General features: G+C 52.8%; 1 protein-coding gene across 1 annotated transcript in view; it reads right to left on the reverse strand.

The window, feature by feature from the left end:
* Positions 1 to 19,919, reverse strand: part of PLEKHG4 (pleckstrin homology and RhoGEF domain containing G4) — a 43,612-nt gene that overhangs the window by 11,188 nt on the left and 12,505 nt on the right. The window contains exons 8-18 of the mRNA XM_081962876.1: positions 17,900 to 17,998; positions 17,513 to 17,661; positions 12,141 to 12,279; positions 10,494 to 10,616; positions 9,089 to 9,283; positions 7,942 to 8,678; positions 6,961 to 7,210; positions 6,353 to 6,442; positions 6,012 to 6,236; positions 5,590 to 5,760; positions 4,954 to 5,131 (exon numbers count right to left, since the gene is read on the reverse strand). Coding sequence (XP_081819002.1) covers positions 4,954 to 5,131; positions 5,590 to 5,760; positions 6,012 to 6,236; positions 6,353 to 6,442; positions 6,961 to 7,210; positions 7,942 to 8,678; positions 9,089 to 9,283; positions 10,494 to 10,616; positions 12,141 to 12,279; positions 17,513 to 17,661; positions 17,900 to 17,998 — 2,356 coding nt within the window. The remainder of the gene's footprint in view (positions 1 to 4,953; positions 5,132 to 5,589; positions 5,761 to 6,011; positions 6,237 to 6,352; positions 6,443 to 6,960; positions 7,211 to 7,941; positions 8,679 to 9,088; positions 9,284 to 10,493; positions 10,617 to 12,140; positions 12,280 to 17,512; positions 17,662 to 17,899; positions 17,999 to 19,919) is intronic.

Here is a 19,919-nt window from a genome sequence, read left to right on the forward strand (position 1 = left end):
TGGCGCCACCAGGAGAACCTCCGCCTGTTCCGAAATTATTTTCTGGATGACCAGAGGGAGAATCGGTAGTGGCGGAAAAGCGTACAGTAGGCCGGGCGGCCAGGGGCTGCGTAGAGCATCCGTGCCCTCCGCCCCCTGAGTCCGGAACCGGGTGTAATATCTGGCTGTCTGAGCATTGCAAGGCTGGGCAAAAAGATCCACCTGCGGTGTGCCGAACCGGTGAGTTAGCTCCCGAAAGAGGGAGGGATGCAGCTGCCATTCCGCTTGGTCGACCGTTGCTCGGCTCAACCAATCCGCCTGCGTGTTGGAGTCGCCCGAAATGTGCTCCGCCTTCAATGACAGCAGTCTGGCTTCCGCCCAGTGATGTAACTTCTCCGCCTCCAGCATCAGGGCCTTGGAACGGGTGCCCCCTTGGCGATTTACGTGGGCCTTGGAGGCTACATTGTCCGTCAGAACTAGAATGTGGTTGTGTGACACAATGTCCCTGAACTCCAGTAGGGCGAACCGGATGGCTCGTAGTTCCAGCCAGTTGATGCTGTTGTTGATTTCCTGGCTGGACCATCGGCCCTGTGCTACCCGATCCAGTACATGGGCTCCCCACCCATACAGATTGGCATCTGTTGTCACCTGGATGCGATCCGGCTCCTTGAACGGGCTCCCCCTGAGGAGTTTGGAAGAAGCCCACCACCGGAGGGATCGGAATGGCTTGGGTGGTAGACGCACCTTGATCTGGGTGTGGCTTGTGTGAGCTCTCTGGAAGGGGAGCAGGAACCACTGGAGAGGGCGAGAGTGGAATCGGGCCCAGGGAACCACATCAATGCACGATATCATCTTTCCGAGTAACTGGGAAAGAGTGGCCAAGGGAATGAGTCTTTGAGATGATATTCGACTCACCAGCGCGCAGATGCTCTGCCGTCTGTCCTGGGACAGGAACACTTCGCACGTCCTGGAGTTGATGATCGTGCCCAGGTGGAGCAACGACGTGGTTGGTCGTAGGTGGCTCTTGGTGAGGTTCAGGACAAACCCGTGGCGGCGCAGAGTGTCCATTGTGACTTCCAAGTCCCTTATCGCCTGGGCACGCGTTGAAGACAGAAGTAGGATGTCGTCTAGATAACAGTTGACCCGTATGGGCACTGTGCGAAGCGAAGCTGCCACAACTGCGAGGAGCTTGGTAAACGTGCGAGGGGCCGACGATAGGCCAAAAGGCAGGGCCCGATATTGGAAATGACGGCCTGCATAGTGGAAGCGGAGAAACCTCCTGTGGGCCTGATGTATCGGAACATGGAGGTATGCTTCCTTTATGTCGACCGATGTCATCAGGTCACCGCGGCGTATGGATGCTAAGATGCTTCTGAGGGACTGCATCTTGAATTTTTGGTATTTTATGAAGAGATTGAGCCGCTTTAAATCCAGGATGGCCCGCCATCCTCCTGAGCTTTTGGGGACTAGGAATAAGATTGAATAAAATCCTAGCCCCTCCTGCCCTTTTGGAACCTGCTCTATAGCCTCGATGGACAGGAGGTGTTGAATCTCTTCGTTCATTAGGCGCCTTTTCTCTTGACACCTGGGTACCGGACAACGGATGAAGCGTCTTGGTGGGAGGGACAGAAACTCCAGAGTGAGGCCCTGCCTCACTACTTGAAGGGCCCAGGCGTCGGATGTGGTCTCCGCCCATTGATGAGCGTAGGCCAGAAGCCGAGCGCCTATGGCCCCCTCCCCTTGGGAGTCACCGGTACCTGCGAAAGGACCGGTTACCGCCCCCTCGAAAGGGCCGCCTAGCCTGAGCCTGTGGTTGGGACTGCTGGCGACTCCTATCCCTAGAACCGAAGCGGTCCTGGCCCCTATCCTGAGCTTGGTTACCTCGGTTATATTGGGGAACGTAAGGAGTGGTGGTGAATCCCGAGTCCCCAGCCCTGAAGTTTTGGCGTCTATTATATGGTTGCTGTCTCCTATCATTGCGTCTGGTGGCAGAAGGAAGGACTTTACGTTTGTCCCTAGTCTAGATAAGAATAGGATCAAGAACGGAACCAAACAGGGCCTCACCCTTGAAGGGCGTGGAAGCCAAACGCCATTTAGAACGAACGTCTGCCTGCCAATGGCAAAGCCACAACAGGCGACGAGAGGCTACATTAGAAACTACGGCTTGGGAAGCGAACTTGGCCGCGTTAAGAGTGGCATCCGCAGAATATTCCAGAGCCGCCATCAATTTTGTGACGTCCTGGTGAAGTCTCATGCCTTCAGGGGCAAGCCTAGCCTGTAGTTGCCTGAGCCAGACCAAAGATGTACGATTAAAGAAGGACGCCGCAGAGGCGGCACGTAAGGCCCAGGCCGCTGCTTGATGTGTCTTACGTATGACCATTTCGGCCTTGCGGTCCTCAGCCTTCAATCCCTCAGAAATCTCCGAAGGAATGAGTGCAGGGGAGGCCAGGGCCGCAATGGGAGCATCCACAGAAGGAAATTGGAGAATCTTTTCCAATTCCGGAGTGGAAATGTATAATTTTTTGTCCCCATTGCTAGGGGGGGCCACAGCAGTGGGCTGCGCCCACTGTTTCTGAATAACATCGCTAAAGAGCTTGGGAAAGGGAATAGCTTCCTGTTCTGAAACCTGCTCTGCAAACAGGCGCTCCGTGGCATCCAATCCCACAGCGGTGCTATCCTGGGTGGTGGAACCGCCCATGTTAGTGGTAGCCTTGGCCTTAAATAATAAAGACTTAAATAAGGTTGGGCGAAATAACCCTGAGGAGGGTTGGTCCACTGGAATGCCCTCATCATCGGATAATTCAATATCTAACACCTCACCTTCCTCCATCAAGGCAGATTCCTCACTATATTCAGAGGGAAAAGGTGAGGAGGGCTGGGCCTGGGAGGTGGAAGCCTCCCTAGGCGCTAACGAGGCCCTGGGGGTGTTGGATCTACGCTGTAACTCTGCATCCACCCCCCTTGAAATGGCATCAGATATCATTTGATAAAAATCTGGGTGAAGGCCCATTTCCTGGCCCTCCGTAGGCCTGAGGCCTGCAGCCGTGGGCGTGAAAGTTGCAGAAGGCCCAGCCATGGGTTGGGCCGAAGCCACGCCCTGTGCTGGCAAATCCGGGAAAGACTGGCCTTCTAAGTCTCCCTCCTCGGAGGTTGGGGCCTGTGGTAAGGGGAGGTCCGGAGACCAGCCTCGATTGCCAGGTGAGACCGGGGGGGAACGCGGTGTGGGACCCTGAGGGGTTAGCACCGGAGGCGAAGGATTGGCCACCCTGGGAGCTCTAGATGGTGCCCTGGTTCTGTCCCTGCGCCTTTGGACCCTGTCTGGAGCTGCTGAGGAGGCCCGGGAAGCATGGGTGGAGGCCCTGGTTGTGGCCCTACCCACCCTGGAGGGAACATCAGCCTCGGATTCCGAACGGGCCACATTGGTGGTGTTTACAATACCTCCAGAATTAGTGGATTCTGCCATACTAAATGCGAATGAAAGCGAAAAGCTCAATCTCCTCACAAAAGACCTTAACGAAGGCAAGTAGCAGTACTAAGAAGCAGCTGCAACGATGTATCTCTAGCCGAGCGAACCAGGCAAGTGCGAGAAATAGGAGAGAGCAGTTGACGTAACGTCAGTAATTGGGCGGGAAGGGAGGCCCCGCCTTCCTTCCCCTTCGCAAAAACGCGGCAAAAAAACCAAGCCAAAATGGCGCCCTACATTTAAGCGGGAGATTTAAACTACGCCTGGGCTGCAGCGCTCAGAAACGAAAGCGGAGCCAGTCCCAATCACCAGGCACGAAGGCAATGTCTTCGGGAGAAAGATCCCACTTCGCAAAGTGGATCGCTCCCGGGAAAAAAGCGGCGCGGAGCGGCGAACCAACCCCAGAGCGCAACGATGCGGCTAGAAAGGCGGCGAACCAGCCTCTAATTTAGCCGGGAGAGTTAACGGCATTTCCCTGCCGAGAGGAGCTTGCCGGCAAATCCACATGACGAGCGGCTCGGGCTGCTGCCGAATGCACGCCTCGTTATTTATCCCAAAGGCTTCAATCAAGTCAAAGTAAAATAAATTAAATTAAATTAAATCCAGGCTTAGAGGAGTCCAAACATGAAATTACCTTATCTATTAGTCTAGAGAGATTTGGAATTGCGTCTCTTCAGGCTGGACTGAGTTAAAAAACTGAGTATTCCAGGCAGAGGAGGCGTGGTCATCTAATTTGCATAACTCAGTCTCTAGGCTAATGGACAAAGTTAACCCATGCTTGGATTCCCCAAGCAGCGCACAGGAGAACAGTTATCATTCAGAGAAGGAATGGAGGAAATGTACTGACGGCTTGAACTTGCTGGAGAATTACTACAGGCAGAAGGAACACGAGCTGAGATTGTGATTAGACTGGGACTAAACATTGTGGACTGCAGAAAAGGAAAGAACAAGCTACAAGAAGACTTCTGCCTGGGAAGAAGACATTTGATCTGGCAGGGGAAGCGAGAGAACCATGATAGTGACTGGGCTAAATAGATAGGAGTGCTGCAGTAACTTTGAATGTAATGCCACTAAATCATATTTTTATATAAAGACTTCCTAATGTTTCCTCTTTGTTCCCCTGTGCTAAGAAACTACAATCCCTGGACTGTGCTAGATGCCTCTTCCTCCCGCATGCTGGTCCTGGTCCTCTTTCCCAGAATAGCCTCTTCTCTCTCCTCCTGTGAAAACCGTCCTGGGTGCTTCCACAAGTCAGAAAACCACCTGGAAAGGTTTCACCAGCGATCCTGGGGATGGCGAAATATGGCAAGGGCAGCACTTTCACCTTCAACAGAAGAGGGGAGCCTGGAGGTGGGTACTCTCTATTGGCATGAGAAGCTCTCCTTCACCGGGCCAAGGCCCAGGACACCCACCCTGCTGGTCTCACACCCCCTCCCCACCAGGCCCCAGCAGGCTCTGGCTCTTACTTATGGGACCCTCCCTCATGAGCCCCACTCCTTATGGGAACTGGCCTTTGTTGCGGGCAGCTTGTTCCCAGAGGATCCTGGTGATGTCGCTTGTCCAGGCCTGCTTGGTCTCCGGGCTGCTGGCTTGCAGGATGTAGGTGTCCCTGGATTTCCTCCTCCTAAACCAGATCTCAAAGCATAGGCCGCTCTCCCCCGAGTTCTCCGTTAGGCCAATTTCTGCCATCTGCATGGATGAAGTTGAGAGTCCATCATACGTGATGCCACGGAGGCTGCCTGTGGGGCCAGGGGCAACTCCCAAGGGGGACGAGGAACGGAGTGGGGGCTCCAGGACAAGGCAGCCATGACGTCTGTGAGGCAAACCCTGCCTAGCTCCCCTCAGAAGGCCTGACAGGCTGTGCATTGAGCAGCTGTGAGCCAGGCAAAGGGCTCTGAGAAGGTCAGCGCCAGCCCACCTGACAAGGTAAAACCTATTCCCCTCAAAAGGTCACACAATGTGAAGATCCATCTGGAAAACCAGAGAAAAGCTGGCCATGGGACATCCCAGACATCCAGGGGCAAGGGAGTGCGTCTTAAATCGGTGACCCAGGCCCACTGGAGACAAGAGCGCCTTCTCTTGCCTGCCTCTTGTGCAGCCCACCCTACCGACTCAGCTGCACCCCCCGGGGCAGGAGAAGTCCTTGCCTTGAAGGAACGCTTGTAGATGTAGACATCCAGGGCGCCCTCCCCTCGCTTAGGCTTGCTGAAGAGGATCAGGTCTTCGAAGAGGAAGACATGGCGCTGGTACTTCCTTCGGCCCAGAGAAATGCTCAACTCGTCCTGGCGCATCAGCTGTCCCTGCTCCTTGAGGTTCACCTAGGCAGAGGAGCCAGGAGGTCAGTTATTCTCAGGGACCCACAGACCCCAAAGGTGCCGCGGAAGATGAGCTGGATGAAGCCTCCCCGCTTCCCCTTCCCAGAGGTCCTAAGCAGGACCAATTCCACATGCTGGCGAGGGATGATGCTGCCCACTTGAGAGGGGAACTCCTGGCCCTGTGGAGGCAGAAGCCTGGCAACAGCCGCCTCACGCAGCAGCCCCGCGCATAGACCTGCTTGGTCAATACATACGTCACAGTGGCGGATGGCATCCATGGCCAGGAGGTCGTTTCCATGCCGCAACTGGAAGCGCACCATCTGCTCCGCAGCTCGCAGGTACGCCAGCTCCTGCTCTTGGGCCTCCCCACACGTCCCGATGAGATCTTTGAGGAGCAAGGCATACTTGCTCATGCGCTGGATGGGCTTCAGGAGGTAGGAGGCCAGGTCCATCTTATCTCCCAGCTGCCTCTGCTTGAACTGCCGGCCAAGGAGAGCGGTCTCAGAAGGAAGGTGCCCCCAGACCTCAGGGAGGGCCACTGCTCTCTCGGGCAGGGCAGCCATTGTTCTCCCAGGGAGGAGGTTGACTAACTTACCCGGAAGAAAGCGTTTCCCTGACTGGCCAGCAATGAGTCAGACTTGGGCTTGTTTTTACTATACAGGGCATACATCCCAAACTGATCTTTCTAAAAGAAAGGACAGAAGCACAGACTAAGGGGGGGGGGGTCTCCTCTCCACCCCCAGGTACCTTTTCAGGCAGTCAGAGGGGAAAGGCAACCACTCCGTGCTCTCAGCAAAAGGACGGAGGTGGGTAGTAGACAGACAAAAAGACACGTTTAATTCTGCCAGGATTCCTGACTTGCTCCAACTGGCCTCCAGCCCCACAAAAACCCTTCCAAGACCCCTGTAACTGCCAGGAAAGGCCTGTGGGGAGGGTGGGACTACCCATTAACATTCAAGTAATGGCAACCAGATTTTCCCTGCACCCTTCATTCATTCTGTGGCAAGAACAACATGATGAGGGATCAATCTTTTATGCTCAAAATCCATTTTATTGGCATGCTTCAGGGACGTTCCTGGGCTGCAAATTTGCTCTAGATTGGAGCATCTGGAACAGCTGCTGGCTCACCTTCTCCTCTGCACCGTGATGGGCCAGAACGGCTCCACCCAGGAAATCCCCCCCGTCCCGTCCGTCCCTTCTTACATGTCTGAGGAAGCAATGGCTGACACGCAGAGGATGGCTGCAACAGTGCTCCAATTCCCTCAGGAAATACTGGCTGTGGAAGTTGTGCATCTTCTCCAAATTCCCAAAAATGACGCCTCGCTTTCCCCTCAGGTCCTGTGGCAGGTCCAGCCGCTCCATTTCAGGAAAATAGTTGTCAAGGATGTAGCACAAAGACCGCACATACTCCTGCTCTGTCGTCACCATCTCCTCCATGATATGCTGCGGTTTGCTGCAATACAGGAAAAGGAGAGGGGCATATTTTGGCACGAGGCCTTTCCAAGCGCTGCGTCCCACCTTTGCCTGGTCGTCTGCCCCTCTGAGGCTCAAGAGAAAAGAGCCTTAAAGGTGCAGGGCCATCAGGGAGTGACAAGCTGGCCGCCAAAGCCGAACACTGGAGCCAGCCAGCCTTCATGACAGGAGGGGAAAGCCATATTCCTGGACTGGCATCCACCTTTCCATGGACCAGAGGCAGCTCTGTTCTTGGGGGTCTTTTGCATTTCCCAGGAAATACTCAGGGTGCGGCAAGATGTGGACAATGTAATGCAAGGAAGAGGCCAAGAGCTGTTCCTGGAAGAACCTGCTCTGCTACTTGGCTACCATGAACTGCATGAGACTTTGGCAAGGGGCAAAGAGGCTGACATCAATAGATACAATACAAATAAAGAACCAAACTCCTGAACAAGGCACAGAGGCTTCTCCCCCATCGTAAAGCTGCCAGATGCCCTGCCCATCTATGCTGGGCCCTTGTCCTTTCCCCTAAACCCTTCTCTAGGGTCCCTCACAGACTCTTGCATTAAGGGCCACACTCTTCCTCCCCCTTCAGTCAGCGGCTGCGCTGAGAAACCAGGGCCAGCGTGTTCTGCAGCCAGCATGACTCTGAGACCAGCTTCCTGCTGTGTCCATGTCCATCCACAGACACAGACCAACTGCCATGACTGGGGAAGCACAGTCCACACACACCTGCTCCAGCTCCTTGCCTCTGGCACGGGGCCCCTCCCTCTCTGATCCTCTTGCGGACAGCAGGTAGATGAGGCAGCCGAGCGGAGGGGCTGCTGGCCTTCCCAGGACCCTCCCACCGGCTGCGGGCTGCTGCCAGAGTGGCTGGGGTCAGCCCAAGTCCCAGGTCCCTCTGAGCTGGGAAGGCCAGCACTCCGGGCCTTCCTCATCCTTCTGGAGAAGAGCTGTGTAGAGGAAGGGGCTTCCAGAGGGGCTCTCCCGTCAGTAACAGCCAGCTGACGAGGATGGCTACAAGCAGCCTGGCCCAGGCTCTCTCCAGCTCCATTGCAAGGGTCCCCTGTGTAGCCCCCGGGCCGTCTGGACCATTGACTTGGCTTTTCAGGTAGAGGTGCCAGGTTGGGAACTTTGGCCAGAGAAGTCCCGTTGTCTGGACTGGCCAAGCAGGACTCTCCCTCTTCTGGGGGCTTCAGGTTGGGGGGAGCCGGCGACTGCTGGGTCCTCAGCGCAGCTTCTAGCCTCATCTCCAAACCCAGCTTGGTCCTTTGACACTTGGACCAGACGAGCTGCCACTTCTTCAGAGGATCCGTGCTCGGCAGCAGGCAGGCCAGCTTCTTCATCTTTTGGAACTGGGAGTCACTCGTGCCCGGGTGCTGCTCCCAGTGGCTCTGCAGAGACCCAACACCGTTGTCCCCACTGAGGCTGGCCAGGAGCTGCATCCCCTCCTCTGCCCACCTGTCCGCCTGCAGTGGAGGAACAGAAACAAAAGCTCAAAGGAAATGAAAAAGTGCCTGGAGATCAAAGAGCCTGTCAAGCTAGGCCCGGTTCTCCCGGGAGGCTTCTGGGATCATGGAGGAAGGCTGGAGACCCAAGCGGGACAACGTCCAGCAATTCCAAGTCTACGGTCGGAAGCAAAGAAGGGACTCTCAACCCTGAACTTGTGGCCACGGAAGGGGCCCTCCGTGCCAGGGCAAAGGGACTTTGGGGGTCTCCCAGCTCAACAGGCAGCCTCTGCAGCCGGGCCGCCATTTCTCTGCTGCTGGTGGGGCTGGATTCCCGGTCAGGAGGGTCTCACCAGCCAAGAGGGGCAGCTAACTGCCGGAGAGGGTAGGAAAGAGGAAAGTACTGGCTGCATCTCTTCAGAAGAACCCACCTCTTCCAAGAATCTGTAGAGCTCAACCGCCCGCTCTATCCGGCTCCTGCTGGCCTCCAACTCTCTGCAGAATCCCAGCAGCTGGTTCTTGTACTCCTGCAGCTGGGCTCTGCAGCCTGCCTGATGTGCCCTGGCCAGTGGATCTTCCTCCCCGTCCCACCTCCTCAGCGCTTCCCATCCCCTCTGGCAACATTCCTGAAAGCAAAGCAGAGCAGGCTCCTTAGCCAAGCACTGCATTCCACACGGACAGGAGGCCAGCCGACGACTGCGAAGTGACCCTCCGCCTGCCCTGCTCCAGATGCCAGTCCTGAGGAGGCCTCCAGGAGCCAAGGTGTGATTTTCTAGAAAGATTGGCTAAATCCAGAGAGGGTTATGGAAAAGAGAGTCAGTCTGATCTAATGGCGAAGTTAGAAAGGGTTAGAAAGCAGGAAATGGTGAATTCAAGTTCTGCCTTCTCTCCCCCTCTCTCTCTCCCTCCCTCTCCCCCCGTCTCTCTCAGGGTTGTTGTTGTGAAGAAAAAGAAGGAAGAAGTGTGTTGAATATGTTTGCTGCTTGAGTTGTTTATAAAAATAGATATAAATGAAATAAATAAAAGGTGCACTGTGCTGTAGATGGGATCAGGCCCATTTCTGTCTCCAAGGTCAATTAGCAGCTTTAATTAACCCCCGAGCTCAGTCTTGCAACGTTCTGGACATCACTAGCATGCAATAACACTCAGCTCTCTGTCTCTGTAACACCTGCATTAGTTGTAATGGATAGGGCCAGTTAACAGACGGGTTCCTTTTTCAGGACCTGGACTGCGAAGCTGCCATTGCCATTCAGAGCCCCAAGTCACCTCTGTGGACAGAAGTATCCACTGGCAGCTTCAGGTGACATGCAAACGGCGAATGGACAGGAACAGCCCACCTGCAACGCTCACGTGTGATAAATCTTGTGTTTCGATGACTGCAAGGCGCTTGGTCCAAATTGCAGAATGTGGCAGGCAAGGGGCAGGACAGAGGGTTGACCTCTGCTGAGGCCACCAGTCAGCTGTCCAGCAAGGCTCAAGGTTTTGGCTATGAAGTCAAAGACTCTAAAGAACCTCAACCATGAGGCCCTGTGACAGACCCCGGGGAGTCACAAGAGGACTCTGCTGGTGGGGGGCCTCTGCAACTCTCTCCCCGGAAAGTTGGGAGGCACCTAGAAGAAGCCCTTTCTTGAAGGCATCTGCTGAACCTCACCTCTTCACCCAGCTTTCCCAACAGGAACTTTCCCTCCCTCCTTCCTTCCTTTTGTAGGAACATTATTTTTATTCAACAGTTTTACACCATTTTAGTGTCCTGTTGTATTATATTCCTTATTGTTACATTTAGCCTAGGAAGCACCATATAAGAGGGTGGGAGAATGCATGGACTGTGGAACTCACATCTGCCACCAGTGCAAACTCCTGGAACTGCCTCTTGGCTTGAAGCAGCCCATCCAGAGAATCCTCCAGGCTCTTCAGCTCCAAGAGGCGCTTTTCGCCCACGTTCTTGATCCAGCTGCAGATCTGGGAAAAGGAGGCAAAAAATGTTGGCCCCTCTGGCTCCAGCTGTGGGCTGTTACTTGCTAGGCGATGGCCGTGAAGCCCAGGGAAAGAGGCAGAACCCCCAAGGCCCTGATCAGACGAGCAGAGCCAGCCTGAATCCGTCCAGAAACCAGCACGGAGCACCTATATATTCTCTGAGTCAACGGAAGAGAAGCTCTTGGATCACAGAGAGATCCCTTACATGAAGGCAACAGGGGCTCAGAGCCCACAGATTCCCTAGGAGAAGGCTGTTGATCTCAACAAATGAATACAAAGGAGGACCCCATGGGTGGATTTGATTGGGGTAAATTATAATACAGAAATAGAACTTGCATCCTTTTTAGTGCTCCCTTTGGTTTCATTATTGTTCTATCGATATTTCGTATTGTGATGTGGCCTAATGACATTTTTTTATTATAGTTGTTATTCCAAAAAGATAGTTTTGAGTAAACACCTCAAAACAGTTGCTCCCCTCCTCCGCCTCTGCAGTTTACATGAAGATCCAGAAGAACTGGGACCGTTGCGTCACCCCCATCAAGGCTTCACAAGAGGCTATCCCCAAGCTTGAAAATCCTTCGGATTCCCCACCCCCCACTCACTTGCTTGAAAACCATTTGGATCCCATCCCCCCCCCAAATGTGACAGGACAACACAATATTGAAAAGACAGAAGGTTTGTTGGCTCCGTTACTTTGATTCAATCAATTATTACCTCCCCAACCTCCACACCCCAAGCCGGTTGTGTTTAACTTTCCTGTGGCCCTTGTGTCGTCCTGTCCTATTTCAGGAGGCGGGGGAATGCAAATGGTTTTCAAGCAAGTGGGGGGGGGGGGAATCCAAAGGATTTTCAAGGAAGGGGGGGATGCAAACGGTTTTCTAGCTTGGACTGAGGCAACTGGGTGGAGAAACAAATCCCAGAGAGGAAACTCCAGGGAACACTCCCTCCCTCCCTCCCTCTCCTTTCCCTTCCTCCGGTTGGCTGGTGGCCAACTGTCCCCTGAGCCCAAAAGGCCGGGGTGAGCAGTATTTCTCCGAATGGCCCGTGATGAAGGTTCTGGGACTGAAGAGGCTGGGTCCCATTTGCTAGGGTCTTTTCAGCGGAGGAGAAATGGTAGAGGTCATGGCTGGGGGTGGAACCCCGGGGCCGAACAAGGGGTGGCGAAGGGTACGAGGCGAACAGTCCTAGACCCCTCTAAAACCACCCAGCAAACAACTGGGGTCACTAAGGTTCCCTAGAGCATCTCAGTCCATGAATGCCACAGCAATTATTAATGATTGGGGGGGGATTTCTTTTCATATTGTTTTTGTCATTGCAAATTCACAGTAATTTCACGGAGCTACCCAATAACATCTCTACATTATCAGAATAACAAATTGGAAGGGACCTTGGAGGTCAGAAGAAAGTCCACTGAAAATGTGAGGTCCAGCTGCCTATTCTTTACTCCCCCAAATTCAGAGCAGCCCACAGGTGCCCATCTGATAACACAGCAAAACATCTGGCACCGACCTCTTGAAAGCATCGCTCCACAGCTTCAAATTCCATCAGCAGCTCCAGGGTTTGGATGCGCCTGTTGGAAACCAGCACCAGCTGGTGAATTCCTTCGTCCACGTCGTTGTAAAGCGTGCCAGCCACTTTCATGGCATCTCTGAGAGAAAAGCAAAGGTGGTTGATGAATGAAGTTCTACTTGGATGCTGGAAACCCTTGAAGAGAATTCCCATGTCATGTCACTATTAAAATAGCCTGGAAGTAAAATAAATCATGGGAAGGGAGGAACGGATGAGGGGGCCGATGGCAAATGGCCAGGTGGAAGGGTTGACTAGGGGTCAGTACCTGTTTGAAGTTGCTCTGAAACTGCCTGGGAGCACCTGGTCTAGGTGAAGAAGGAAGCACAGTTTCTACAGTCTCAAAAGTCCTTGAGATTAACTTTGCATGACTCAAAATATCTACTTGTCTTAGGATTTGTGGTCAGCATCAGACTTGGCTGTTGACATCATGCTGGATCACAAAGCTGAAAAGAGCATCAACGATGGAAGGATCTGAGAAATCAAGTTCCAGATGGTGCCCACTATCAATGGTGAGCTTGCTAAGGCAGGCACGCCTGGCAGATCAGATCAGTCTGGGGAAGTATGCCAGTCTTGAGAAGTATGAAAAGAAAGACAGAGTAGATATCTTCACCACTGCTTCTTAGACTCCTCAAAAATTAATACTGGCAAGTCCAATGTCTTTTGAGCATTATTTAACATATAGCTAAAATATGTTTCAGATGGAACAAACCCATGGAGTATTACAGACAGACCCCCCCTCCGGAGCAAGACTGAACTGCTCTCAGGAACAGTTTAGGAGAGAAAGAATGTGGCTGCCATTCTGCTGCTTGCTTCCCCTGGTATCTTGCCAGGCTGACATTACCAGTGGCAGGAGGAGGAGAGATGGGGAGGGGAGGGGGATTGAAGCAGAGCTGGCCCTGACTCTGAGGAGCATCAATCAAGAACAAGGTCAGCAAAAGGAATGCAAAGGCGGCAAAGCTGTGAACACAGGGTCCCATTCCAAAACAACCTGAGAACTTTTAATTGGACATTGACTGATAACAGGGGGAGGGCCAGGAGAAAAGGAAAAGTTAATTGCACTGTTTTCACACCAAGCCAACTGTCAGCTTGATCATCATCACTTTCCTTCAAGCTTGCTGCCAGCTGCCATGGAAGCAGGGAGGGCGGGAGCAATGGGCATTTGGGAGGGGAAGCATGCAGGTGGGTTGAAAGTGGAATTGCTGAGAACCGATGGGGAGACTTGGCTGACTTTTGCTGCATTCACTTCGTTCTGAATAAAGGTACCTTTTCTCTGAATTTATGGAGTCGAGGGTTTTCTTTCCTAGGAACAGATCGAAGGCAGCCCTGACACCAACAGATTCTCCCTGCTCTATTCTGTGTAGCCTCTTCGTTCTCAGTAAAATATCCTCTTGGAAAAAGAAGTGGACCAGGTCTTTCTTTGCTAACGAATGACAGTGACCTTGCAACGTGTAGCTCACAGTGGCCTGTATTGAGTTTTATTATTGGAGCACTCCTATTGCAACCCCTGAATCTCAAGAGGCATGCCCTGTGCCACATGCCCATCAGAAGGAAAACCTCTGATCACAGCAGAGGCTTCATAAAATGGCTTCTGAAGAGCAGAGTAGATTTAAGATGGCTGCCTGAACTCTGTAGACCAGGGGTGTCAAACTTGATTTCATTGAGAGCCGCATCAGGGTTATCTGACTGGGATGGCGTGGCCAGCTCTACTTCCCTTGTGTCACAGGTGCCTGTGGAGGCCCAAGCGCTCTGCCAGCAAAAATAGACTCCCCAGCTCTGTTTTCAGCTGCGGTAGCCTCCTGCAACCCTCTGCCAGTGAAAATGGGGCTCCGTTATTGCTGGCAGAAGCACCGCGGGCCAGTCCTTGACTGTTTCCAGGGTGGCCCCGCATGCCAGATCTAAGCACCCTGCGGGCAGGATCAGGGCCCCAGGCCTTGAGTTTGACACCCCTGCTGTAGACAGAACACAATTTGGAGATTCTATGGAGCACTGCAGTGAGTCTTATCACCACTCCCAACCCATCCAAAGGCTTTAGGATTCCCTCAGTTGCATCCCTGCAGGATCACTTGGTTAATTACTAAATCCAATTGGTTTAAATACATTTCATTGCAAGATTCCCAGGGAGAATCTCGCTTTTGGTTGAAGGCAGCTGAACTATTAGATGGGAAGAGCCAGGGAGGTGGACTTCCAGGGGGAGAAAAGGATGGATTATCCCATCGTCAAAGAGCAGAGATGATGCCCAGGTGGAGATTGGCAGCTGGGGAGGGAGCCAGGGACAGCGGAGCAGATAAGGAGAAACCAAGAAATCCCTCCCTTGTGCAGGTGGCTCACCGGTGGGACACTGGGAGCAGCGGAAGAAGCATCAAGCTGATTGTTTAAGGGTCGCCTCAAGATCCACTTCTGGATTACAGTAATGTAAAAAGCTACAGAGACCTTGTGAGCAGCAGAGCAAAGCAAAGAAGTTTAAAATAAAGGTTTAAAAATAAATAAAAGCAAAAAGCTGGGCAAAAATCTGCCTTAAGAAACTTTAAAATAGATTAAGTGGGCTGTTACATATAGAATAGGGTTTCCTTTAAAATACTATTTAAATAATTGATATTTAATTAATTAATACATAAGTGGGAATGAGGACTGTTTAAACTTGCTAAAAAGGGTGATCGGTTGGTTTCATTAAAGAAAGAGGGGAAATTTGCAAAAAATCAATTTTTTTTTACCACAGAACTAGAGTGAGAAATGAGACTAAAGAATTAAGGATCCAAGAGAGAGAAAGTCTTTTTACTTTCACTTTTCTCCTATCTTGGATTACAGATTGAAGAAGAGGAATGGCAGAAGAGGAAAGCAGAAGCCACAAGAGGATTCTTAACAGAGCAAATACAGGTAGTCCTTACTTACGACGATTCATTTAGTGAACTTCTGAAGTTGCACTGGCACTTATGGCCATTCTCAGACTCCCCGTGATCAACATTCAGAGGCTTAGTGTCAGCCTCTGCTTTGCTGCTTGCTTTCGGCTGCCATTGAAACGGGGAGGGGGGAGATAACATGGTATTTGGGAGGGGAAGCTTAAGCACAGGAGTGAATGAAGAAGGGAGTCGTTTTCTCACCAACTACTGTGCATGCTGCAGATAGTGGAATTGCCGCCAAGGCCAACCGTCCGGCATACCAACCTGATGATGGGTTTGAAAGCTGCAGCCCACATGACACCTGTGGGGTGTGCGGATTGGACTGGGGGATGGGGTTACTAGGGGGAGGTAGCTGGGTCACATATTGATATCTATGATTACGCGCGCTTTTGCCTCAGATCTTGCTTTGCTAGCTGCTTTCTACTCATAACCAGTAAAAGTACTCTTAATTCTGAAAAATGGAGTTGAGTGGTTTCTTTCTTGGTTACTGATGGAGGCTGCACTGACATTAAGCAAGATCTCAGTTTCTCATTCAACCCGGAGTTAACACCTTCCGAGGGGAGTGCAATAAAATCTCAAACTTCAAAAGAATGTCCCACCCAGGCAGCGACCAGGAGGAAGACGTGGGAGCAACTGCATCTTCTTGCCCTCTGGAAACGGAGCGAATGGCTGGACTACACCTGGAAGAACAATCCGTTCGCCCCAGATGGACATTGGGAGTGGGGCAGAAGTATGATCCCGAGGAAACTCCGTTTGGGGTCACCACACGGAGACAGAGGCGACAAGCTGCTGAGTGGCAGGGGGTCGAGGAGGAGAACCTTATGATGTCTCAGGCCATGAAACTCTTCGAAGAGGCTTGGGAGAGACGACCCTTATGTGAGAGTGGTCCTGGAAGAGAAGATCTTCTCCCAGAAACAGAGAGGATAACTGCAGAGGGTCTGTTCTGCCCGAGAGAGACTGGGGCCGCGGATGGGGGTGATGAGCAAGATGAACGAGCCCCAACCCCAGTAGCAGTGACCGCCAGAGCCATCCCAAGAGGGGGGGGTCCCCACAGACGCCAGATGGCCAAAGTTCCTCCACTTGGAACGAAGTTCGGTGGGGAGGCAAAAGATTTAGGATTTTTTCTCGTTCAAGTGTGGAATTACATGCGTCAGTTTGGCGAGGATTTGCCTACAGAAGAAGCCAAGGTAAGAATTGTTACCCTGGCATTAGAAGATAGAGCAGCTGCCTGGATGGTTGCTCTGCATAATGCAAATTCCCCCCTACTGAGAGATTACAATCGGTTTATGGCTGCCCTGAGGAAACGCTTTGATGATCCTCTCACAGAGCGAAAAGCCAGAATAAAATTTAAAACCCTCACCCAGGGAAACAGGCCAGTTGCTGAATATGCGCAAGAATTTCGTGAATTGTCTGTTTATATGAGGGGTTGGTCCGAACAAGCCCTGTTGGATGGCTTCATGGACGGTTTAAACAAAGATATATACCAGAACTGTGTAAACAGGCACCCCACCCCCCGCACATTGCAGGACTGGTATGAATTGGCAGCGGATGTGGAAATTGATTTGGCCCGAGACAAGTACCGTGTTGACAGTGAAAAAGAGAAGGCTACTTCTCCCCCCCCCCCAAGGTCCCCCAAAGATTTCCCAAAGGAGGGAAAAGTTGGTCTACTAGCAAGCCCCGAGTCATCACCTGTTTCCGTTGTGGGAAGGAGGGGCACATCACAGCAAACTGCCGCAGCAAGATGGGACCAAAACCTACTACTGGGGGAGAGAGGAAACCAGACAAACAACCCGGGAAAAGAAGGGAAACCGCCATGAAAGGGGCGAAAGTAACTGGTTCCTATTTATGACGGTTGCAGTGCGGCAGGTCATGGGATCGTCTTTGGTGATCCTCTGACAAGCCAGAGCCATTTAGCAACCGTGTTCCTGGCTTAAGAACTGCAGTGATCAACTGCTGTGGCAAGGCTTGTAAAATGGGGCAAAACTCAACAACAGAAATTGGGGGGTTCAACTGTTGTCGTAATTGAGGACTGCCTGTGACAGAAAAAGGGATTTCAGATAGTCCTTGACTTGTGACCAGTCGCTCAGCAACCGTTCAACATTCTGATGAAACCCCCCAAAGCGACAGAGCCCAGTCTGAACTTCCGATGCCCCCCCACTCCCGGGCCATGGAAGCGCTTGGCAACCAGCCTGCGCTTACGGCCATTGGCCCTGTCCAGTGACGGGACCACAGTTCCGTCGATTGAGACAGATAGCCATGGGAATTGATGCTGAGATGAAGAATAGAGACTGGGAAAGCTGCGGGGGCAGAGAGGAAATGATCCCCACAGAGCAGGACGCACAACAGGTGGAAGAGCCTGGTTCCTCCTCCCCCCTCCCTTGGCCCCCCTGCCCAATATTCCCACAGCAGGCTCACCTGCAGTCCTCGGACAGCATCGCGCAGGATTCCTCCTTCTTGAGGCTGGCCAGCAGGGCGCCCCCCTCCAGCCGCAGCCTGGCCAGCCTTGTGTCGTCCAGAACCATTGTCATCATTTGCCTGGAGCTCTTCCACAGGGCACCGGCGTCCTGGGGTCAAGAAAAGACCGGGGGCTTAAGGCTCTGGGATGGAGACCCGAGGGAGGCCAGCCAGACAAGCCCCAGGAACCTTCAGGGCCGCTGGGCAAGGGAGAGGCTGGCGCCTCCAGGGCCTTTGCACCCACCCCAAAGGTTGGAGGAGGTTTTCTTAAAAACAGTGCGTCACATTACCGCAGGCCCTCGGCCCAGGGAACCTTTGCTTCTTACCGGAACAGCACCCGGGACTCACCTGGGGTTTCTCCGGCCATCTGCTGGACTCCACTGCTTCTACCGCCTCTTTGAGGAGCAGACGAGCCTCTTGGCACCCAGAAAGCAAGTGCTGCAGCCGCTGCAAGGTCAGCACAAGGGCACCACGTGGGTTAACAAGCCAGCTGCCGGGTGCAACTCCCGAACCCAAGCGAAGGTCCTGGGGGAGGCCCCATTTTCTCTTCAAGGAAAAGGCTTTGCCTGCCTTTCACATGGAGCTGCCCAGGGTCAGAAGTCTTCCCCAGCACAATCCTAGCCGCCTCTCTTGGCATACCGCCCCAGGGGCCCCTGTGCTCCACTCCTTGCGGCCCTCTGGCTTAACCCATCGCCCCAAGTGAAAGGAAACCATCTTTCTTCTTAAACCTCCCTTCCTAAACGCCTGGAAACCAATGTTCTTAACAGAGACACCCAGCTCCACATTTTCTGAATGTTTGCTGTTCTCCTGTGCACTGCGAGGGGAATCCAAGCATGGGTTAACTTTGTCCATTAGCCTAGAGACTGAGTTATGTAATTGTTGACCACACCTCCTCTGACTGGGTAGTTCAGTTTTTTAACTCAGTCCAGCCTTAAAGAAACACAAGAATTTTTTCTCCTCTAGGTTAATAGACAAAATCAGCTCATTTCACTTGGATTCCTTCTGGGACTGTGATTTTTTATTTTATTTAAGATTGTGACTTTAATTGTGATTTCTGGTTCCTCGTGGCTCTAGTGGCCGCTGGAATGTGTCTCCAGTTACCTCTGGTTTCTCACGACTCTAGTGGTCGCTGGAACGTGCGCCAGACCGCTTGATAGTGGGGCACCAGAGCGGAGTGGTTGGCAGAGGGTCGGTGAGCTGCTCTCCTTCCTGATGTGTGGCCGGGGTGAGAGTCGGTTCGCTGCTCTCGAGTCGGTGCGGACCGCAGCGGACCGCCATTAACGCGTCCGAGGGTCCATTCCTTTCTCAAGGGCGCCTCTAACCTCAAGCCGCCAGTAGTCCACCGCTACCCTACGTGGGATTTGCCCCTCGTACTTGCGGCTCTCACGGCTGAATCCTTCGAGCCCATTCGTACCTTCGGTCTTAGATTGTTGACCCTCAAAACCATCTTTTTAGTGGCGATTACATCCGCTCGAAGGGTCTCGGAACTCAGTGCGCGAGGACCTCCGTATATTTCATCACGATAGGGTCATCTTGCGATTGGACCTGGCATTCCTGCCGAAAGTTAACTCCCTGTTCCACAGGACACATGAACTCATCCTTCCAGACTTTTGCCCCAATCCGTCACATCCTCTGGAACGGAAGTGGCATCATCTCAATGTTCGCAGAGCGCTCCGTCGCTATGTGAAGCGCACGGCAGCATTCAGGAGATCAGAAGCGCCATTTGTGTCCTTCCAACCGACATCCATGGGACAGAAGGTGTCTTCACACACCATTGGGCGCTGGCTGAAAGCGTGCATTGCCCTCGCTTATGAATCCCAATCTCAACCAGCACCCAGGCGCATCACTCCCCATTCCACCAGGAGTGCTGCCACCACGGCGGCATGGGCAACTCAGGCCTCGGTGGAGGACATTTGTAGGGTGGCAACCTGGTCATCCCCGTCACCTTTCATCCGCCATTACAAAGTGGACAATATGCCTTGGCGGAAGCTTCCTTTGGGCGGCACGTCATACAGAGGGTTGTTGCATCCACGGCCCTTGACCAGCCGGTGTCCCGCCCTTGAGACTCATTGCTTTGGCATGTCCCATGCTTGGATTCCCCAAGCAGCGCACATAGAAGGACCGTTCAGGTAAGTCAACGGTTGATCTTTGCATGAATATTATCAGAACTTCATATCAGTCCTACCTGTGTAAAGGGAATCGCCTGACCCCTCCCCCCCAATCCCAGAACCCTGCTGACTTGGGGGAAATGCTGGAGGGGGGGGCACTTGCAGCCAGTTCACTGTCAATACCATTTAGTCATCCATCATGTCATGTTACGATATGAAAAAGTAGATTCAGGAGGAAACTGCTGGCACCTTTTACAATC

The sequence above is a fragment of the Natrix helvetica genome (assembly GCF_964273705.1).
Source record: "Natrix helvetica genome assembly, chromosome: 10".
NCBI classification, from domain to species: Eukaryota; Metazoa; Chordata; class Lepidosauria; order Squamata; family Natricidae; genus Natrix; species Natrix helvetica.